Source organism: Giraffa tippelskirchi, chromosome 10, assembly GCF_054371585.1.
Source record: "Giraffa tippelskirchi isolate mGirTip1 chromosome 10, T2T-mGirTip1v1.2.pri, whole genome shotgun sequence".
Taxonomy (NCBI): Eukaryota; Metazoa; Chordata; class Mammalia; order Artiodactyla; family Giraffidae; genus Giraffa; species Giraffa tippelskirchi.
Window position 1 is genome coordinate 19,882,967 of NC_137284.1, and position 22,989 is coordinate 19,905,955.

At 44.3% G+C, this 22,989-nt stretch overlaps 1 protein-coding gene and 1 long non-coding RNA gene across 2 annotated transcripts; one reads left to right on the top strand and one right to left on the bottom strand.

Moving 5' to 3' along the window:
* Positions 1 to 326: 326 nt before the first annotated feature.
* PATE1 (prostate and testis expressed 1) lies at positions 327 to 3,857 on the bottom strand. Its single transcript, XM_081535168.1, has 3 exons — positions 3,261 to 3,857; positions 1,522 to 1,713; positions 327 to 558 (listed from the first exon to the last, which is right to left on the bottom strand). Exons 1-3 carry the CDS (start codon positions 3,310 to 3,312, stop codon positions 425 to 427), a joined length of 378 nt encoding a protein of 125 aa, XP_081391294.1. The 5' UTR covers positions 3,313 to 3,857; the 3' UTR covers positions 327 to 424.
* LOC145523914 (uncharacterized) lies at positions 3,204 to 18,491 on the top strand. Its single transcript, XR_014066960.1, has 4 exons — positions 3,204 to 3,354; positions 6,580 to 6,721; positions 17,500 to 17,643; positions 17,989 to 18,491. It is a non-coding gene; the product is annotated as an uncharacterized LOC145523914 (long non-coding RNA).
* Positions 18,492 to 22,989: the final 4,498 nt, after the last annotated feature.

The window sequence follows — 22,989 nt, forward strand, 5'->3', positions numbered from 1 at the left end:
GCAAGCTACAGTCCGTGGAGTCACAAAGAGTAGGACGCGACTGAGTGACTAACACAGCATACAGCTAGTTATCTGTTTTACACAGATAGAGTGTATATATGTCAATGCCACTTTCTCAATTCATCCTACCCTCTCCATCCCCCTCTTCTTCCTCTCTGAAGCAGCTTGGGTGTTCAGTGAATGCACTGGATTCTATAACAACATGCAGGATATATTGATCTTGTGTTCAAGATGTTCCCCATACACCCCCCTCCCAGGGGCCATGGCAGAAAATCTGGAAAAAGAGAGGGCTTTCTTCTTACATATGCAGAAGGCAGAGCCGTGTGTTTCCAATCTAAAACGTGTTTTTTTAGATTACTGTGAAGAGGTGGAGCCAAGAATGTCACCTAGCCAGAGACTGGAACCAGAAAAGAACCAGTGATTTCTAGATGTCTTCATTGCAGAAGTCATGGCTCCTGCAACACCTGAAGTTCACCAGGTAGACACTCCACTTTATGTTGTTCACATTAGCGCAGTTCTTTAGGCAACCCCTGAAGGTTAACCAGAGAGTGCCATCATCTGCAGAAGTAAGAGAAACTTATCAGCATAGAGGTTTCTAAAAACAAAACAAAAACAAAAAACTTCCCAGCCCGCACCAGTGTACAAAAAACAACCTTGTGTAGTTCAAGTCTTGGTTATTTAAACCTGAAGAATTGGAAGATGCTGCAGTCTGGGTACTTCCCAAAAGAGAAACAATAGCAGAGTAGTTTAAAGCAAAAAAAAAAAAAAAAAAAAAAAATCCCTGAATGTGGGGCTGAAATGACAGCAGCAATTCAAGGATTGCCAGAGCTGGGTGTTTCTACTGAGAATGTTGACACTGGTATAAGTAAGGGTTAGAAATACTAAGGTATCGCTCAGCACAAAGGATAGGAAAACCGAGAAATCATGCTGTTCAGACTTACCCATGAAGGGCCACTTAGCCTGTATCTATTGCTGACCCTGTCCCCACAGAGAAGGCCAGGCCGGGAAAAAACAAAGTGCCCGACTCACTTTAACATTTAGCTCTGTTCTCCACTGGCCTTTCCTTTTCCGTCAACTTAGTCTCCTCTGTTTTGTTCAGGCTTCTCAAAATACTGATTCCACAGCCGTAGATACCCACTCCCTAGAGACCACCTCTATCTATTTTTCATCATGGCATGTGATGGGGTGGAGATATTCAGTCATCCTAGGGCTTCCCTGGTGGCTCAGACGGTAAAGAATCTGCCTGCAATGCAGGAGACTTCCAGTTAGGTCCCTGGGTTGGGAAGATTCCCTGGAGTAGGTAATGGCAACCCACTCCAGTATTCTCACCCGGAGAAGTCCATAAATAGAGGAGTCTAGCAGGCTGCAGTCCATGCGGTCCTAAAGAGTCCTACACAACTGATAGACCCACACTAGGAACACTAGGATTGATCTGAAGCAAGGTCCCTCCTTTCTCCTGTAGCCAACATGTCCCTGTCTGCTTCCACAGCCCCCTCCTCCCACCCCCAACCCACAACTTACTTTTGAAAATCCTCCCAGTTGTGCAAGCCTCGTCTTTCACTGCAATACATAGTCCTCTGCCTCTGGAACACTTCTGTCTCGGAAACTGGATGTGGCACGTCCTACACTGAATAATTTCTATAATTTGGGCCAGAGAGTAGGGAAGTAGATGTGAAAGCGCTGCTATGAAAGGACCCATCTTCCCTTTCAAATCTGAAGTCTTCTGGGAGGCCCAAGGGCTTTCTGGAGACCCATGAAGGGAGGGCATCCACCACTATCAAACAGGCTGAGCCAAGAGAAGGGCTAGAGTTTACGGTCTCTGGAGTTTTAGCTCATAGAACAGGCTGGAGGATAAGGAAAAGAGGAACAAAATTAAAGCTGAGCACATCAGGTCGTATCCTCCTCATACTCACCAGGAAAATGGCGTTCACCAACAAGTAGTTCACGGGCTGTGCTGGCAAAGAAAAATAACACGTAGCTGCAATTTTCTCTAAGATTTACCCTTGCCTCGCGTCGCTGTAATCCTCGTAAACACACGAGGCCCATTTTGAACTCTTCACCTGGAGCCACTCTGGGCCCTTCTGTCCCTCCAAAGCCTAGTTTCCATCTCAGGGCATCTCTGTAGCTCTCCCTCATTTCAGCTCTCTTCACCTCTCGAGGGCCTCTCAGCTTCTCCACCACCCCTTAGGATACAGCACAGACTCGAGGAAGAAAGATAAATGAACATTTTGTGTGTGTGTATGAGTGCCTCATTGCCTTCTTTTTTTAAATTACTTTATTTTTGGCTGAACTGTGGGTCTCCCTTGCTACACACCAACACTCTCTAGTTGCCGCGACTGGGGGTTACTTTCTGGTTGCAAGGCCCAGCCTTCTCATTGCAGCGGCTTCTCTTTGTTGCTGCTCACGGGCTAGATAGAGAACTCGGACTCAGTAACTGCCCTGGGGTGTGTAGGATCTTCTCAGACCAGGGATTGAGCCGGTGTCCCCTGCTTTGACAGGCAGATTCTTAACCACTAGACCCCCAGAAAAGTCCCACATCCCCTTCATTTTAACTGACCTCTCTGACTTTCTTATCCACAGGCAGCAGAAAGCTGACAAGGTGACAAAGCCTCTGAAATTCATGAAATTGCTACTCTGTGGATTTAGCCAGCTAGCGCCTGAAAAATCAACATTCCACTTCCCCCTTTCCCTTTCCCTCATCTTTTAACACAAGATCCTTTCCCCTGGCACCCGCTGCTTGTGTTTTTACATCAGGCTCAAAGTCAGTTTCCACCCCAGCCCCATCCTGCTGGAAGCAGTGACCAAGTGTTGGAATCCAAGGTTTGTCTCTGGATTCCTGTCAACCCTCAATGCTCATACATCCCCTCTCACCTCCCCCTCCCCTCAAATTGCCCTTCCCACACCACTGATCTGTTTCTACTCACTTTCATGTTCTTGGTCTGCAAATGACCCATATAGTACTGTTAAGGAAAAAAAAACAAAAAGATATATTCTCTGCAGACCTCATTTTACAAACTCACCTCACAGCTTTTATGAAAATCTTATCAATTCCCTTATAATCTACCTATTTCCTTCTGCAAGCAGACTAAGACTTTGCTGAAGGTTCCAGGGATGGGATGCATTGTCTGTGAAAGTCATGGCATTAGAATGACAGCTTCTGTTACATATGACTCTCATAAGAGAACCTCTGTCATGGGAACCCCGACCCATTCCAAGATCCTGGACACACCTCTCCAACTGTCAACCACAGGGACTCTCACCTCGAAAGCAGCAGAGGAGGACAGGGAGCCCTAGCAGGAGGGACTTGTCCATCTCAGAGGGAGGAAAGAGCAGGTTGGAGCAGGAAGCTGCAAGGTGCCTCTTTATATATCTACCAGGTTGGGCTTTCCCAGGAAGGGCTAGGGGTGGGGACGTTACAGATGTCCTTCAAAGGTGTTTCCTGCTTCAAGGGAAGCCAAGAACTCTAAAATGTTTCTTTTTTGGCAAATTGTGAGGAAGAGGGACTGCCTAGGTAATTCCTGGGTCTGATTTATTTCAGTGCTAGCATTCAGGAAGCTCTGATGCCATGTCCTGTGATCTTTTCACTGGACCACAGTGTGGGAGAAGACAAGGATAAATCAGGGCAAGCCGGGTTAGATTCAGAGACATTTACACGGAGACGCTCATCAAAGCTGAGAGAAGAGACTTCCCTGGCCGTCCAGTGTTTAAGACTTGGCCTTCCAATGCAGGGGGTGAAGGTTCGATTCCTGGTTAGGAAGCTAAGATCCCACGTGCCTCACAGCCAAAAAACCAAAATATAAAGCAGAAACACTATTGTAACAAATTCAATAAAGAATTTCAAATGGCCCATATCAAAAAAAAATCTGAGAGAATGTGAGTGTAAATAATTGGAATATAGGAAGTCCAAAAGAGGGGTAACCAAAGAGCTTTTAAAAGGCAGTACTATAGGAAATGGGGAAGAGAGATGGAGAGGTTCAGTGCAAACGAGGTGACAGGGTGCTCGGGAGGGAAATAGTTTCCCACTGTCAGTCAAACTGGAACAGAGCAAACACTGGGGCAGAGGATGAGAGACTGGAGGAAGTGTCTTCTCATACTTGGAGTTTCCCGATGATTGAGATTTAGGCTTTTATTAAGAGAGAGGTTTGAGATTACTTCTCCTGGAGGGAGGTCAGCTGGTCCCTCCCACTTGATGCTGAGCCAGCCAGGTATGAGGAGGGGCAGTTACGTCAACTCTGAGAGGGACGAGGTAACCAACTGGGGTGGTGACTGAACGTAGAATTCCCGTGGAGGGGATTGAGGCTGTGGATTCTAGGAAAATCCTTGGGATTCTCCAGGCAAGAATACTGGAGTGGGTTGCCACTTCCTCCAGGGGATCTTCCTGACCCAGGGATCGAACACCCATTGATGGTCAGGTTGTTTACCTCTCAGCCACTTGGGAAGCCCTGTGTTCTGCATACCCACTGGCAGACCTGTCCCTTTCCTGCTCTCAACGCTGGGAAACTTAGCATCTTCTCTTGCATCCCCACATTCCTTTCTTTGACCTTTGAGATCTCCCCTCCTTTCCTTCTAGGAATTCTGTATTTAATTCTTTGGCTAATGGCAGCCCACACAAAAGGAGGGAAGGTTTTCTTCCTCTACCCCACCAGAAACTGTCTCCTCACTTCATTACACTTTGTTGATATTATTATATCCCTTCTCCTAAAGCAGAAATGTTCCCTTCTCAGCTTTACCAATCCACCTGAACTCCTTGTTTATATTTGAACACTATTTTTTTAAGTATTTATTTTGTTGTACTAAATCTTAGTTGTGGCATACGAGATCTATTTCCCTGACCAGGGATCAAACCCCAGGGCCCCTGCATTGAGAGTTCAGATTCTTAGCTACTGGACCACCAGGGAAGCCCCGGAACTCTATTTTATTAGCTTATTTTTCTCCTAAAATCTCCTCAAATCCACATTCCTGGTCTTAGTATCCCATAATACCTGATTTTCTTACTGAGTCACAGTCCATACCTTTTCTCAGTGTTTCTAATCCTTTTTCTAATCCTCTTAGGGCACCCAAAATAATCATTCTTATGTCATAAATTACAGACCCATGACTTAAAAGTATTCAGGAAAGAATCCCTTTTGCTTATTGCTTCAAACCTCACGTGGAGTCAGATCTTATGCCTTGGCTCAGATGGTAAAGAATCCACCTGCGATGCAAGAGACCCGTGTTTGAGCCCTGGGTTGGGAAGATCCCCTGGAGAAGGGAATGGCAACCTATTCCAGTATTCTTGCCTGGAGAATTCCATGGACAGAGGAGCCTGGCAGGCTACAGTCCAAAGAGGTGGACACGACTGAGTGACTAACACTTACCTTCTTCACATGGCGTCTGGAAACCTGTACTCAACGATGCCTTTCTCTCCATCACAGGGTTCTGGAGGTACAGTTAGTCCAGAGGAGCAGCCCTGGATTTTCCTCACCTCTGAAAGTGACTAGCTGAGTACTCAGTTATATCTTTATGTAGATGATTAGAAGATGTTTAGATGATGAGCTAGGATTTTTGGTTTGCATCTCCGTTACCATGCAAAACAATAAAAATGGTATTTCTTGAATAGACATCCACTTTCCAACTGTTACTATTATTTTCAAAAGACATATCACTACTCTTCATGGTAAATACAGTAAAAATATCCTGAACTTCAATGATAATTGAGATATTGTCACACAACGTCATTTCTGAAGAGCTTAATGGGGCGGATGGTGATTGCCAGGATTTGATTTGAGACAAGAGCTCTCAGCTTAGGCAGATGCCACCTTGAAAGTGGAAGTGTTAATGGCTCAGTCATGTCCGACTCTTTATGACCCCATGGGCTGTAGCCCAGAAAGCTCCTCATTCCGTGGAATTCTCCAGGCATGGAATTCTCTAGGCAAGAATACTGGAGTGGATATCCATTCCCTTCTCCAGGGGACCTTCCCAACCTAGGGATCGAAGCCGTGTCTCTTGCATTGCAGGCAGATTCTTTACCATCTGAGCCACAAGGGAAACCCCTTGGGGGAGGTCAACAAGATGAAGAACCACAGTTACTGTTCCAAGGCAGCCCAGTGACCGTAAGCTCCTGGGGTTTTCCCACTACCCATAGGATTTATACCAGTGATCTGGCAGAAAAAGAACAATTTCTTCTAGATCAGGGTTTGAAGGAACAGTTCAGTCAGAAAATCATGTCTCTTTTTCCCTAAAGCAAGGGAGCAGCACCATTCTGGTTGGCTGAGACTAAATGAAGCCAGAGAAGTTCTACCCTCTTGAGGGATGTGAAAATGAGATTTTCAGACAATATGTGGATACCCAGGAAAGAACATAAGAGAAGTGTTTCTGGGGAGACCTTCTATGTGTATTCTTTTCTACCATGAGACTCACCATCCCCAAGGATTTGCTGGGATTCTCAAAATTGTTCAACATGTCCACAATTCCCTAGATAGTTCATACCAATGGTGCTGAGGGTGGGAGAAGATAAAATGATGTTAAAGTGACTAGGGAGGTAGTCAACAACAACAATGAAGTAGCCAATAATCTATCTACCCATTGTTCCTGTTGTAGCTTACAGCTCAAATCAAAGGCCCTGGGCTTCCAATCTGCTGCATCAGCCAACTCTGGCTATTCACCAAGAGAACTCTTTCTAACGACTTCAGCAAAGGAGAAATAAGAGATTTGTCTTCTACTTTTCATGGTAAATTCACCAGTAAGTGAAAGCCATGCTCAGAGACCAGCAGTCCCAAGGTGGCGTATAGCCCTCTGCTTTGCTGAGTTTATTAGTAAGGTTTTACATGTATCCCTTTAAATTCTGCTCAATGTCATGTGAGAGCCTGGATGAGAGGGTACTTTGGGGGAGAATGGACACATGTATATGTATGGCTGAGTCCCTCTGCTGTGCACCTGAAACTATCATAACGCTGTTAATCAACTATATTCCAATATAAAAAATTTTTTTAAGAAACAAAAATAAATGGTATCCCTTCAGATTATAAAAACAATTAGTGTTCAGAGAGACTATCCCTGACCAGTTTACTGAAGTTCTGTATATAGATTCCCCCTGTTATTTCCTGTGTGTGTGTGTGTGTGTGTGTGTGTGTGTGTGTGTGTGTGTGCGTGTGTGTGTGTAGATGGAGGGAGCAAGTTGGGAGAAAAGCTATTATTTTAAAAATGCCACAAAGCTTTCCTACCATGTGGAAACTGTCTCATTCAGATTCATCCTTTCCGTGGTTGCTGTAAACCTGAGACAAAGTTGATTGTGATGACTTTTACTCTTGTGGTCAATGTTTCTCTGAGGGGGACTGTCCTTCAGAGTTCCCTCCTCTGACATTTCCACTGATGATGTCTCCTGGCCTCCTCAAAAGCTATATTTTAAAACAGTTAAATAGCTCAAGTGTGCTAATTTAGCCCTCACAATTCTTCTTGATAGATAAATATATTATATATATTCTCTAGTGAAAAAAAATCCCCCCAGGTCAGAGAGGTTAAAGGACACACACAAGGTCACATGTCCAGCAGGTGAAGAATTAGATTTAAACAGAGCTTCACCCAACCCCTGAGCACGATGCTATAAAGTTCTCCTGTGGGAAGAAGGCAGTTGGTTTCCACAGGCCAAGGATTCTTAATCACTTGGCAAGATTTTTAAAACTCTTGTAATGTTCTTGTGTTTGAGGTGATTGGCCGTAAAATTCCCAAACTGAGAAGTGTGTCAGTACTATCTTTCTAGATTCCATATATATATGTGTTAATATCCGATATTTGTTTTTCTGAGCATTTGTTGAATTACATCCCTTGAAAGGGAGTCTTATGAGCGTTGGTTAAAGAATCAAGCTTTCTTCTGGTCCCTGGAGTACAGGAGAGCTGTCATTACAGAGCTGGGATGATGAAGCTGCTTGGAGGAATGAAGAAAGAAGGAATGAAAGTTGGAAAGAGAGATTATTTTAAGCACTTCAACCTGGGCAAAGGCTCGGAGGAAGGAATACAATGATGAACCTGCTGGAGGTGTTGTCTAACCAAAGTCAAGGAGATGAGACTCTGAGAGAAGCACATCCCTTGGTCATGACCTACAGTGCCAGGGAGAGTCAGGTTGGATCCTGCTTTCAAAGAGGGACAATAATGCAGGGAGTGTTCTTGGGAGTTTCATATAGCCCAAGACAGGGTAGGAGGCAGGTTGTGGACACAGTAGTTCAGGGATATGGAAGCCTGTTAGGCCTGGGAACTAAGACTCGGACACAGCCTGTGGGGTTAGGAGAACAGAATATCTTCTTGAGGTCAGAGATGAGATAGTTTCTGGTCATTAAAGTCCAAATGGGCATCAGATGAGAGGTGAAAAGCTTAGTCAGGTGAGAAAAGGAACAAGGCAACCCTGGAACTCTTGGCACCATACAGAAGTGGGTGGAGAAGGAACAAGAGGGCATGAGTGCATTTAGAAGCTGTAAATATACTCGAGGAAAAAAAACCCCAACTCTTATAATTTCAAAGACTTAAACATGTGCCAAACTGTTGACAATGCAAAATGAGAGGACAGTCTCCTTTCTATGTCTTAGAAACTTCCTGAGAATGTGCGCTCATACAGAGTACAAGAAAGTGAGGGACTTCCCCGGTGGTCCAGTGGCTAAGACTCTGCACTCCCAAAGCAGGGGGCCCAAGTTTGATCCCGGATCAGGGAACTGGATCCCACATGCTACAACTAAGAGTTTGCATGCTGCAACTAAGACCCAGCACAGCCAAATAAATAATTTTTTTTTAAAAGAAAGGTTCCTGTGACATCTCCACTCTCCCCTCCTCATCTCAGAAAAGTTCCTCTCCCCAGTAGAAATCTGGAATTCAGGTTCAAAGATATCGTGATGAGGACTTTCTGCTCAGGTCTCCGTAATTTCAAAATTGATGAAATAGTACCACAGGTATACTGGAGCTTAATTTGAATCATAATATATACATATTTAATTGTCAGGTTATTTTTCGTTTCTCGCTCTGCGTCAGTAGTCTACCCTCTGTCTTCTGTCCCATCTCCTACCAGTTGGTACCACCACTTGGCTTTATGGGCTATTGGATTGGGGGCCCTACTTCTGCTACTTCCATTATCCCAACTGCCCCTATTCTTCTGGGCTGATCCTCGGAAGACAATCAGCAGATACGAATCTGACTGTACTTGTTCAGGAGGATTCTTGGCAAGGAGCATAGGCCACACTGTGAGAGCCAGACTGAAAACAGTGTTTATGGGGCATGGCCTCTGTGCAGGCCAACACACAAGAGCTGTACAAAATAACAATAACAATAGCACTGCAGATAATAACTGCAGCAGCAACAACAGCAACACATAATAACATCTGTGGCTTGAGTTTCAGGTTTTTGTTTTTCTTTATCTTTTCAGTACCAAAAATCTGAGGCTATGGACATAATATGCCTTCCGCAGTCCTTGGTCCTCTTACCCTATTAATTAACTCCTCTAGTGAATAGGGGGAGAAGGCAATGGCACCCCACTCCAGTACTCTTGCCTGGAGAATCCCATGGATGGAGGAGCTGGTGGGCTGCAGTCCATGGGGTCGCTAAGAGTTGGACACGACTGAGCGACTTCACTTTCACTTTTCACTTTCATGCATTGGAGAAGGCAATGGCAACCCACTCCAGTACTCTTCTTGCCTGGAGAATCCCAGGGACTAGGGAGCCTGGTGGGCTGCCGTCTATGGGGTTGCACAGAGTTGGACGTGACTGAAGCGACTTAGCAGCAGCAGTGAATAGGTATCATAGTTCTAAATACCCTCAATACACTGATAACTCACAAATCTTTATCTTCTCTTCTAAACTCCCCACTGCCTTTTTAAACTTTTTAAGACATTTATTTATTTGGCTGTGTTATGTGTTAGTTGCAGCATATGGGATCTATTTTCCTGGCCAGGGATTGAACCAGGGATCAAACCTGCATTGGGAGCGCAAAGTCTTAGTCACTGGACCACCAGGGAAGTCCCCTCACTGCCTTTTTTAATATCTACATTTGATGGACATTTCAGATCTAACGTGCCCCCCAAACAAAAAATTGATTTCATACTCTAACTCAGTCCAACATCATACCCTCCACACACCACCCTCCCAACTGCCTCCAGGTTTACCTCCTTTTCCTCACATTCTTTCCCATGTCACCCCGTAACTGCACCATTCACTCATTTGCTCAGGCTAAAAACTAAGGGTCCTCAGAGATTTCTCTTTCTTCTCTCCTGGTTCCCCACCCCATCACACATTCAACTAGCGAGTCCTATTGGCTCTCTCTGCAAAGTGTTACCCAAGACCCATCATTTCTAGGGTGGTCCAGTGGTTAAGAATTTGGCTTGCAATGCAGGAGACACCAGTTCGATCCCTGGTCTGGGAAAATCCCACGTGCCCCAGGGAAGATAAGCCCATGAGCTGCAACTACTGAAGCCTGTGCTCCACATCAAGAGAAGCCAAAGCAGTGTGAAGCCTGTGCACCACAACTAGAGAAAGCCTGAGAGCAGCAATGAAGACCCAGCACAGCCACAAATAAACAAACAAACAAACAAAGACCTGACATTTCTTTAAAAAAAAAAAAAACTTTCTATTTTATATTCGAGTAGAGTTGATTATTGCCAAATTCAGACGTAAATTGAAGAAAGTAGGGAAAACCACTAGATCATTCAGGTATGACCTAGATCAAATCCCTTATGATTATACCGTGGAAGTGACAAATAGATTTAAGGGTCTAGACCTGATAGACAGAGTGCCTGATGAACTATGGACAGAGGTTCGTGACAGTGTACAGGAGACAGGGATCAAGAAAATCCCCATGGAAAAGAAATGCAAAAAAGCAAAATGGCTGTCTGAGGAGGCCTTACAGATAGCTTGGAAGAGAAGAGAAGCGAAAAGCAAAGGAGAAAAGGAAAGATATTCCCATCTGAATGCAGAGTTCCAAAGAATAGCAAGGAGAGATAAGAAAGCCTTCCTCAGCGATCAGTGCAAAGAAATAGAGGAAAACAACAGATTGGGAAAGACTAGAGATCTCTTCAAGAAAATTAGAGATACCAAAGGAACATTTCATGCAAAGATGGGCTCAATAAAGGACAGAAATGGTATGGACCTAACAGAAGCAGAAGATATTAAGAAGAGGTGGCAAGAATACACAGAAGAACTGTACAAAAAAGATCTTCACGACACAGATAATCACGATGGTGTGATCACTCACCTGGAACCAGACATCCTGGAATGTGAAGTCAAGTGGGCCTTAGAAAGCATCACTACGAACAAAGCTAGTGGAGGTGATGGAATTCCAGTTGAGCTATTTCAAATCCTCAAAGGTGATGCTGTGAAAGTGCTGCACTCGATATGCCAGCAAATTTGGAAAACTCAGCAGTGGCCACAGGACTGGAAGAGGTCAGTCTTCGTTCCAATCCCAAAGAAAGGCAATGCCAAAGAATGTTCAAACTACTGCACAATTGCACTCATCTCACATGCTAGTAAAGTAATGCTCAAAATTCTCCAAGCCAGGCTTCAGCAATACGTGAACCGTGAACTTCCAGATGTTCAAGCTGGTTTTAGAAAAGGCAGAGGAACCAGAGATCAAATTGCCAATATCTGCTGGATCATCGAAAAAGCAAGAGAGTTCCAGAAAAACATCTATTTCTGCTTTATTGACTATGCCAAAGCCTTTGACTGTGTGGATCACAATAAACTGTGGAAAATTCTGAAAGAAATGGGAATACCAGACCATCTGACCTGTCTCTTGAGAAACCTGTATGCAGGTCAGGAAGCAACAGTTAGAACTGGACATGGAACAACAGACTGGTTCCAAATAGGAAAAGGAGTCCATCAAGGCTGTATATTGTCACCCTGCTTATTTAACTTATATGCAGAGTACATCATGAGAAACGCTGGGCTGGAAGAAACACAAGCTGGAATCAAGATTGCCGGGAGGAATATCAATAACCTCAGATATGCGGATGACACCACCCTTATGGCAGAAAGTGAAGAAGAACTAAAGAGCCTCTTGATGAAGGTGAAAGAGGAGAGTGAAAAAGTCGGCTTAAAGCTCAACGTTCAGAAAACTAAGATCATGGCATCTGGTCCCATCACTTCATGGGAAATAGATGGGGAAACAGTGGAAACAGTGTCAGACTTTATTTTTTGGAGCTCCAAAATCACTGCTGATGGTGATTGCAGCCATGAAATTAAAAGATGCTTACTCCTTGGAAGGAAGGTTATGGCCAACCGAGATAGCATGTTTAAAAGCAGAGACATTACTCTGCCAACAAAAGTACGTCTAGTCAAGGCTATGGTTTTTCCAGTGGTCATGTATGGATGTGAGAGTTGGATGGTGAAGAAAGCTGAGCACCGAAGAATTGATGCTTTTGAACTGTGGTGTTGGAGAAGACTCTTGAGAGTCCCTTGGACTGCAAGGAGATCCAATCAATCCATCCTAAAAGAGATCAATCCTGGGTGTTTATCGGAATGTCTGATGTTGAAGCTGAAACTCCAATACTTTGGGCACCTCATGCGAAGGGTTGACTCATTGGAAAAGACCCTAATGCTGGGTAGGATTGGGGGCGGGAGGAGAAGGGGACGACAGAGGATGAGATGGTTGGATGGCATCACCGACTCGATGGACATGGGTTTGGGTAGACTTCAGGAGTTGGTGATGGACAGAGAGGCCTGGCGTGCTGCAATTCACGGGGTCGCAAAGAGTCGGACACGACTAAGCGACTGAACTGAACTGAGAGTTGATTAATAATGGGCTCAGAGATTTGGCTGGGGCCACATCCCAGGCCCTCCAGGCTGTCTCCATGCAGGTAGGTTCAGTTCTCTCCCAGAGCTGCAGATTAGGAAGTGCTTGGAGTTGGCCTTTGCCAGCGTCAGTCTCTCTATAGGTACAAGTCCATGTTCCTGATGAACAGTGAGGCCAAACAAAATAAGTTTGGAGCAGAGAGAGATTTATTGCAGGGCTTGCCATGAGACGAGTGGTTCATGCTCTTTAAAAAAAAAAAAATGCTGAGCTCCCTGAAGGGTTTTTGTTTTTTTTCTTTTTTTAAGTCTTTATTGAATTTGTTACAATATTGCTTCTGTTTTATGTTTTGGTTTTTTGGCCAGAAGGCATGTGGGATCTTAGCTATCCAACCAACTAATCCTGTTGTCTTCACAAACTGAAAGTAGAGTTATTTCTTTTGTTGGGAAGATTTAGGACTCCCGAGCCTCCCGAGCCTCCCGAGCAGAAGCCTGGGAGACAGGATCTCAGTAACTCTGAGAAAATTGCTCCAAGGAGGTGGGAGGGGGAGTCAGGTTATATACAAGTTTGCAACAAAGGGAGCAGGCAGTCTGAACATCAAAGATTAGGTATTAATTTAAGGAATTTAGCATTCTATATATGGGAAGATGCAAGCCTCTGGGCTCATGGAATTCATTCCTCTCATATGCACCTCAGCTATTTGGGGCCAAATCTTGTTTCTTTTTTTTAAATTGGTTTATTTTAATTGGAGGATAATTACTTTACAATATTGTGGTGGTTTTTGCCATATACTGACATAACTCAGCCACAGGTGCATATGTGTCCCCCCATTCTGAGCTCCCCTCCCACCTCCCTCCCTATCCCATCCCTCTGGGTTGTCCCAGAGCACTGGCTTTGAGTGCCCAGCTTCATGCTTCGAACTTGCACTGGTCATCTGTTTTACATATGGTAATATATACATGTTTCAGTTCTATTCTCTCAAATCATTCCACCCTCACCTTCTCCAACAGAGTCCGAAAGTCTGTTCTTTACATCTGTGTCTCTTTTGCTGCCTTGCATATAGGATCATTTTTACCATCTTTCTAAATTCTATATATATGCGTTAATACACTGTATTGGTGTTTCTCTTTCCAACTTGCTTCACTCTGTATAATAGGCTCCAGTTTCATCCACCTCATTAGAATTGACTCAAATGCATTCTTTTTTATAGCTGAGTATTATTCCATTTTGTATATGTACCACCATTTCCTTATCCATTCATCTGCTGATGGACATCTATGTTGCTTCCAAGTCCTAGCTATTGTAAACAGGGCTGCAATGAACACTGGGGTACGTGTGTCCCTTTCAATTCTGGTTTCCTTGATGTGTATGCCCAGCAGTGGTATTGCTGGGTCATATGGCAGTTCTATTTCCACTTTTTAAAGGAATTTCCACTCTGTTCTCTGTAGTGGTTGTACTGGTTTGCATTCCCACCAGCTGTGTACGAGGATTTCCTTTTCACCACACCCTCTCCAGCATTTATTGTTTGTAGACTTTTTGATGGCAGCCATTCTGACCAGCGTGAGATGCAAATCCTGTTTCCTTTTTCACCTTAAGCAGTGGCAGATAGCTGCTTCTTGCATTCCTCCAGCTCCTCTGCAGTCTCTGGGCTGGTGGGGAGACCATCCACTGGATCGAAGTTTTGGGACTCTCATTCACATGTGGAGGCCAGAAGTCACTGATGGCTGTGACATTTCTTGTTTATTGATACAGCAGGAGATATTTTCATTTCACAGAGTCTTCAAGGGAAGGGAAGGCATATATAAAGAGTTAAAGTTCGGGAAACAAAAGTTTTCCAGGTCATTCAAAGACAAGGGGACATAGAGAGGATTTTGATAAAATAGGGTTTGCTAGGTTCCTTGTGCTGGACATTTTTTAATGATAACTGAATTTGTAGTCTCCAACTCCATTAATTAATTACTTTGTTCTTTGGCTGGGCTGGGTCTTCACCGCTGTGCACAGGCTTTCTCTAGTTGTGGTGAACAGGGGTTATTCTCCAGTTGGGGAGAGCAATGAATATTGCGGTGGCTTCTTTTGTTACAGAGCTCGAGCTCTAAGCGCACAGCCTCATTAGTTATGGCTCCCGGGCTTAGTTGCCCCACAGCACATGGGATCTTCCTGGATCAGGGATCGACAGTTTCTTAACCTCTGGACCACCAGGGAAGTCCCTCCAACTCCATTCTTATCAGACATTCCCCAAATCTGAGGTGAGCTAGTTCCTTACCTTCACCTGAGTGATCTCTCCTTTTACCAGACCAGTGTTAGGAGATTTGGCTCAGTCGAGGAACCCAACACAACACGGGAGTGTTCCGTGCACTTGTAATGCCTGCAAAGCAAAGCCCAATACCTGGGCTCAGGGGGACAGTCTGCAGCTTTACGCACAGTAAGTTGAATAAGCCGAGAAAATGTGGACTCTGAAGGTGACTTCCATCTCTGCTTTACTTAGATCCCCTGTCTTCTCTGGGATGAGGTTCTTACTATCTTGAGGAAGGTCACCTCTTTCCCATGCAAATTTCTTGGTTGAGTCCCCACGTTGGCGGTGGAATGAGAAGAGGAAGCAGAACACCCACGACCTTACAGGCAGGGACTCCCGATATAGGTAGAGGAAGTGTAGCTCTTACAGCCCAGGGCATAACTCACAGAGCAGATGAGGAGGGAACCACAGCTGCAGTTCCATTCCGCATCCTGTCTGGTGCACCATCGCTAAGCACTTCCGTGAGATTGCCTGCCTCTTTGCCCTCTCCTCAGAGTGTATGGATTGGCTCCTATTCCTCCTGCTCCCTGGAACCCTCGTGCTTCTGTGCTGGTCTTTCAGAGAGGGTGAGTCCAACAGCAGGGAGGCAGAGGGGCAGGGTGATGGGGGCCGGGAGAAATGTCCAAAAAGACCTAATTGGGGAGCAGGAGCTACAGAGACAGCCTTTGCTGGAGCCAAGCCCCTGAGCCTCAGCGGCTGCTTCTTCCCTTCCCAATCATCAAAACCGTTCCTGAAGACCCTGCTGCTCCTGCCGCTCAGTAGCTCTCCACGCTCTCACTCCAAGAATGGTGTGAGGGAAAGGAATGATAAAGAATTACTGGGGCTGAGCAAAATCAAATCGAACTCTTGGACTGAAGTGAATGAAATTGAGAGTCTGTTAGTCGTGTCTGACTCTGTGACCCCATGAACTGTAGCCCACTATGCTCCTCTGCCCATGGAATTCTCCAGGCAAGAATACTAGAGTGGGTAGCCACTTCCTTCTCCAGGAGATCTTCCCGACCCAGGGATTTAACCTGGGTCTCCTGCATTGCAGGCAATTCTTTACCATCTGAGCTACCAAGGAGTTATTTCTTATAAATGCCTCTGATAATCAAAAGAAACTTAAGTCATCTAGGGATTCCCAGGTGGCTCAGCAATAAAGAATCTACCTGCCAATGCAGGAGACTTGGGTTAGATCCTGGATCAGGAAGATCCCCTGGAGGAGGAAATGGCAACCCATTCAATATTCTTGCTGCCTGGGAAATTCCCGGGACAGAGGAGCCTGGCGGGCTACAGTCCACGGGTTCACAAAGAATCGGACACAACTTAGCAACTAAACAAACAATAGCAATCACTTCTAACCAATCCCTGCCCTCTGAACATCCCACTGTAATAACCAATCATTGTAATGTTAAACGACTTCCTTGTTTTCACTCTGTAAGTCATCCTGTAACATCAGGTCTCTGAGCTTCATATCAGTCTCAAATTTGAAAGCTTCCGGCTTATGAACTGCTCTTACACACTTAAGAAACTCATGTGTATGTGTTAGTCTCTTGGTCGTGTCCGACTCTGTGACCCCATAGATTGTAGCCCCCTCTGTCCATGGAAATCTCCAGGCATGAATACTGGAGTGGGAAGCCATTCCCTTCTCCAGTTAATAAACTCATTCTAAATTCTATTTTATTGAAAAAAAAAAAAGATTCAGTGGGTTTCCCTGGTAGCTCTGCTGGTAAAGAGTCCACCTGCAATGCAGGAGACCCCAGTTTGATTCCTGGGTCAGGAAGATCCAGTGGAGAAGGGATAGACTACCCACTCCAGTATCCTTGGGCTTTCTTGGTGGCTCAGTTGTAAAGAATCTGCCTGCAATGCGGGCGACTGGGTTTGATTCCTGGATTGGGGAGATCCCCTAGAGAAGGGAATGGCTACCCACTCCAGTATTCTGGCCTGGAGAATTCCATGGACAGAGGAGCCTGGAGGGCTACGTCCTTGGGGCTGCAAAGAGTTAGATACAACTGAGCAACTTTCAAAAAAAAATACTATTTTATTGAAAAAAAAAAGAACAATTGAGGCATGAATAGCTGGAAAAGTTAGACTCATCAACTAACACCCAGGGCTTAATAAGAAAGCTCAGAAGGGAGATCCTCCTCCTTCTTCTCCCCCATTAGATTCTGGGCCATCTCTCTCAACTAACCTCACCCAGCCCTACTAGCAATGAAATGCCCATCTCATTGCCCCTTTCAAACCCACAGCTGCAGGGTGAACTTGAAAAGAAAGAAGGGAGAGGGCTTCCTGGTTACCGTGTGACTCTAAAACAGATTCCTTGGTAGATCTGGCTCTGCAGAGAGCATCTTCAAGGAGCAAGGAGGAAGGCCTGGGAAGTCTGGTCTTCTGCCCTCAATCCTGACACCTACAGCAGCAGCCTGGCTCTCTTCCCCTTCACTACTTGGCATTCCTTTTTCTCACCCTGTGGTTCTCCCGTATTGTCCAGATCCTACCATGAGATTGATTTCTTGCACCTCCTGTGATGAATATATTGGCAAAAACTGCAGAAAGAATTTAGGTTCCTGCCAACCCAGATATCCTGATTTAGCATGCCAGACCAAAGAAGTATACTCTCAACATTACACCGGAGGTGAGAGGCAGGCAGGAGAATGGGGAGGGATGGGACATTGACTTTGTTACAGTTTCTCACCTGTTCAGTGATGGGGTTTTGATGGATGGTCTCCAAATTTCTTTGCATTTCTTGTACTCAGTGACTGAATCCCTAATCGAGTTTGTCTGTTACAACAACTTTGCTGTAAATGTGTGCGGGCATTGGGAGCAGAAGCAAGTCACCCTGGAAGGAAACTGCCCCTTTTGTGGAAGGGGCTTCAAGTCCAGGGTCTACCTATGGGGACAGGAGGAAAGGGAGGGACTGCTCACTTGGGAACATTCCTATGTCTAACCTGTGGCCTGATTATTCTCCTACCCTCTTCAGATTATATCTACCAATATTCTGTGCTGGGTTGCCCAAGAAGATGTGCAGAGTATACACGCATCACCCCTCGGGAGAAAAACGTGTTCTTCTGTTGTAATACAAGCCACTGCAATAGCTTATCAGTAAAGGATGTGGTTCCATTCAATCCCATGGCAGTAGAGGGTTAGCCCGAGATATTCAGCTACTTTGTAGTGACCTCCCTTTGACAGCATACTGCACACCATTCTTTAACAAACATCAAGATCCAGAAATGCTTTCACACTTAGCCAACACCCACACTGCCTCCTGAGAGCCAAGAAGCCCGAGAGAAATCAAACGTGGACAAAAAAGAAATGTAACGCGACTTTGAAATGCTGTCTGGGTTCAACTTAGACAACCAGGCCCGGTTGTCTGGTTCTGCTGTTCTGGTTGGGGGTCAAACCCCAAGTCTAAGGAATGGGGGAGGCTGCACTGGGACATGGGGCCACTGAATGTATTACAATAAAAACTCTACTAAATAAAAAGACGCTATTCAGGGGAACTCATTGGCTGTTCCCATAACGTACCCGATAAGAAGGAAGGCATAACGGACAAAGAACGATCTGGCAAAAGTCTCCAAGTTATTTTACTTCTCAAATGTCCAGGATCCTAAATCTCATCAGGCTCCTAACACTCGAGGCCTGGAGAGGTCCTCAAACAGGGAGAGCCTTACAAGGAGGGCCTGGCTTCCCATGGAGAACATTCCATGTCACTTGAGAGGAATGCATATCCTGCTGTCGTTGGCATCTACACTTTGTATACGTCTATTACATCTAACTGGTTTATGATATTGCTTAAATCCTCTAACTCCTTATTGATCTTCTATATGTTTTTCCTATCATTATTGAAGGTGAAGTATTGAGGTAGAATGTCTATTTCTTTTTTCAACTCTGTCAAAGTTTGCAATATATATTTTGGTTTCTGTTTGGCCTATGTATAATTGTCACAGCGTCTTAATGAACTGGGATTCCCAGGTGGTGCTAATGGTAAGAACCCGCCTGCCAATGCAGGAGACATAAAGTGGTGTGGGTTCGATCCCTGGGCGGGGAAGATGGAGGAAGGCGTGGCAACCCACTCCAGTATTCTTGCCTGGAGAATCCCTTGGACAGAGGAGCCTGGCAGGCCACAGTCCATGGGGTTACAAAGGGTTGGACATGACTAAAGTGACTTAACACACACAAACACACACACTTAATGACTGGCCCTTTTATCAACATATAATGTCATTCTTTATTTCTGGTAACTTAGATCATTTTGTTATTAGCGTAGGAACTCTAGGTCTCTTTTGGTAACTATTTACAAGGAGTATCTTTTTTCATCCTTTGAGTTTCAACCTATTTGTGTCTTTAGATTTAAAGCGAATCTCTTGTTGTATAGCATATGGATGAATAATTTTTTTTATAAATCTGTTCTGCCAATCTCTGCCTCTTTATGAGAGTTTAATCCACTTACAGCCAAAGTAATTACTGACAAAAAAGGGCCAAACCTATGCCATTTTAATATTGGTTTTCTGTATGTCTTATAGCTTTTTAAGCCCTCATTTCCTCCATTACTATTTTCATTTGCATTTTGTTGATTTCTTTGTAGTGAACAATTTTCTCTTTTAAATTTCTTTTTGTGTATATTCTACAGATATTTTCTTTAGTTACCATAAAAACTACAGTTAGCATCCTACAGTTATAATAATTCAATTTGGATTGATATGAACTTAACTTCATTAACATTCAATTCAAAAACTCTACTCAAATACAGTTTTAATCATTTATGTTAGTAAAGTCACAAATTGCATTTTCATTCATTGCATGCCCAATAACATAAATTTGCAATTTTTTATGTTTATGTTTTAAATCATGCAGAAAATAAAAAGCAATTTGCCTTCCCAAATGAGAATAACAAATGTTCTTTGAGAAGTTGCTAATTGTCAGACACTTTTCTAAACACTGTACAAGTACTGAATCATTTAAAATTATCACAGATCAGTGAAGTACTTGCTGGTATTATTCTATTTTACAGATGAGAAAATGTAAGCACAGACTTAAAGTACTTTGTTTAAGTTCATAGAGCCGATATATGCTATAATCAGGATTTAAAAATCCAATGTCTGAGGACAGGGTGTGCATTATTATAATAATTACTACATAATAAGGACTTCAATTATATTCCTTGACCCATTATTGTTTAACAAATTACGTATTGTATTTACAGCGTGGATAGAAAAAAGCAAAATAGATTTTATTTATTTATTTGGCTGCTCCAGGTCTTAGTCGCAGCACGTGAGATCTTCAGTGGCTGCACGTGGGAACTAGCTCCCTGGCCAAGGATCGAACCCATGCATTAGGAGTATGGAGTCTCAGCCACTGGACCACCAGAGGCTGATTCTGCTGCTGCTGCTGCTAAGTCGCTTCAGTCGTGTCCGACTCTGTGCGACCCCATAGACGGCAGCCCATCAGGCTCCCCCGTCCCTGGGATTCTCCAGGCAAGAACACTGGAGTGGGTTGCCATTTCCTTCTCCAATTCACGAAAGGGAAGAGTGAAAGTGAAGTCACTCAGTCGTGTCTGACTCTTAGTGACCCCATGGACTGCAGCCTACCAGGCTCCTCGGTCCATTGTATTTCCCAGGCGAGAGTACTGGAGTGGGTTGCCATTGCCTTCTCCGGAGGACCACCAGAGGAGTCCTCATAATAGATTTTACATAGGCATGCTAATCAGTTATATCAGTCCTATGTAGAATTCTCCTAGGTTCATTGGCAGAATTTATCAAATATGCTTCCAGCTCCCCTCTGCTGTGCTGGATTTCCACATTTAGATAATCATTTAGAATAGATAAGAGAGTTGCAGAGGGAGAGCCAGGGAGACTCCATTTTTAAAATGAAGATTTAAAAAAAACGAGGAAAGAAAGAAGAGAGAATGAAGAACAGAGAAAGGGAATTAAACAAATAAATGACCCCAAGGGAAAAATCTGTGTCCTGTTGGTGAGGTGCTTTGTCCGTCAAACTATGCCACCTTAATCTATCCATCTGATTCACCCCTCTGACTCTCAAGTGTATGGTCAGAAACTTTGTGTCTGCTCTCTTCAGTTTTATTATTCTAAACAAACAAACAAACGAAGCATCACTTTGAGGACACCACCAGGTCAGAGAGTAAGGCAAATTGAGACAACCGGGGAAGAACTGATTCTTAGGCCCTGACATTTTGACTGTCTGATGTTTGAGGAAGCCACTGAACAAAGGGGAAAGTGCTTTGACCCTGTTTCTGGAAGAGATGTATAGAGTCTCACTTAAAGGGGGAAAAAGAGACCAGGGGAGGCATGACCTTACTGCTACAGTTATTGTCCTAAAATGTCCTGGGAGAAGTGGGATTGCTGGCTCATACGGAAGTTCTCCTTTTAATGTTTTGAGAAAACTTCATCTTGTTTCCCATAGGGGCTGTACCAGTTTCTATTCCCATCAGCATATACCAGGGTTCCTTTTCTTCACATCCTCACCATACTCTTGTTATCTTTTATTTATTTATTTATTTTTAATATATTTATTCATTGGCTGTGCTGGGTCTTCGTCGCTGCGTGGGCTTTTCTCTAGTTGTGGCGAGCAGGGGCTACTCTCTAGTTGTGGTGTTTGGACTTCTCATTGCTGTGGCTCCTCTTGTTGTGGTGTACAGGCTATAGGGCGTGCAAGCTTCTCTGAACTAAAGAGACAGATACCTGCTCTCCACGCACCTAATGTAGAAGAGTAGGAAAGAGGTAGAATAACTGCAATAAACACTTCCATTCAAAAGGAGATGATGTGAGACTTCTCTGGTGGTCCAGTGGTGAAGACCTTGCCCTCCAATATGAGGGGGTGCTGGTTTCATCCCTGCTTGGGGAACTAAGATCCTACATGCCTTGCAGCCAAAAAACCAAACCAAACAAACAAACAGAAACAATACTGTAACAAATTGAATCCAGACATTTAAAATGGTCCACATCAGAAAAATCTTAAAAGGGGAAAAACAGACAAAGGAGATAATTTGAGACACAGTCACAGGTCCACGACAATTCTGAAGTCCAACCTTTCACAGGTAGTCAGTCCTGCAACTGAGAATGGTTCCCTGTGGGTCTTAGCTCTGCGTTCTGCCCTCTGGGCTCTCCGTTCCTTCCTCTGAATCACTCTTCCTTCTCCAAAAGAAATGGCCCATGTTCCCAGAAGTCTCAGTCTGCTTCCTGTCTCTAGAAAATTGGGGATCAAAAAGACTCTTCATTTTTACTGTCTCTGTGTCTGTTAGCCTATGCTGATATAACTTCCCTTTTAATATGTATTTTAATTTATTTATTATTGCTTATTTGGTTGCACCAGGTCTAACTTGTGGCATTCGAACTCGTGCAGCATGTGGGATCTAGTTCTCCAACCAGGAATCAAACCCAGGCCACCTGGACTGGGACCACCAGGGAAGTTCCTGATGTAACTGAAATCTCTGAGCTGATGTAGATGCTCTCAGCAGCAGCCATCTGAGACCTCCTCATAGCCTCACTTCACTCACTGTCCAGTGGCTGCAGAGAGCTCTTAGAGCCCAGGAAGGGGTCAATTTTTCAGAACGGTGGTGAAGGAAAGTGTGCTTTCACGATATAAGGTGCGGGTGGTGTGTAATGTAGGCTGTTTGAGTTCTCTTATGTGAGTTATCTGCACAGAATGTATCAGAAAAGCTGGGAAAAGCACAGAAAAGACTGCCAGCCTCTCCATGAGAACATTCTGAGAATGTCTTTGGTCAACATTGCTGTAAAAAATCTCTCACGTGATAGATACACATAATTATGCATTTGTCCAAACCCATAGAATGTGTAGCACCGATAGTGAACTGTATTGTAAATTATGGTCTTTTGGGTGACTATCATGTGTTAACATAGTTTACCAGTTGTAACCAAAGTACCACTCTGGTGGGGAATATTAATGGGTAGACTATGCATTTTGGTGGTAGGGAGTATAACGGAAACCTCTATACCTCCATCAA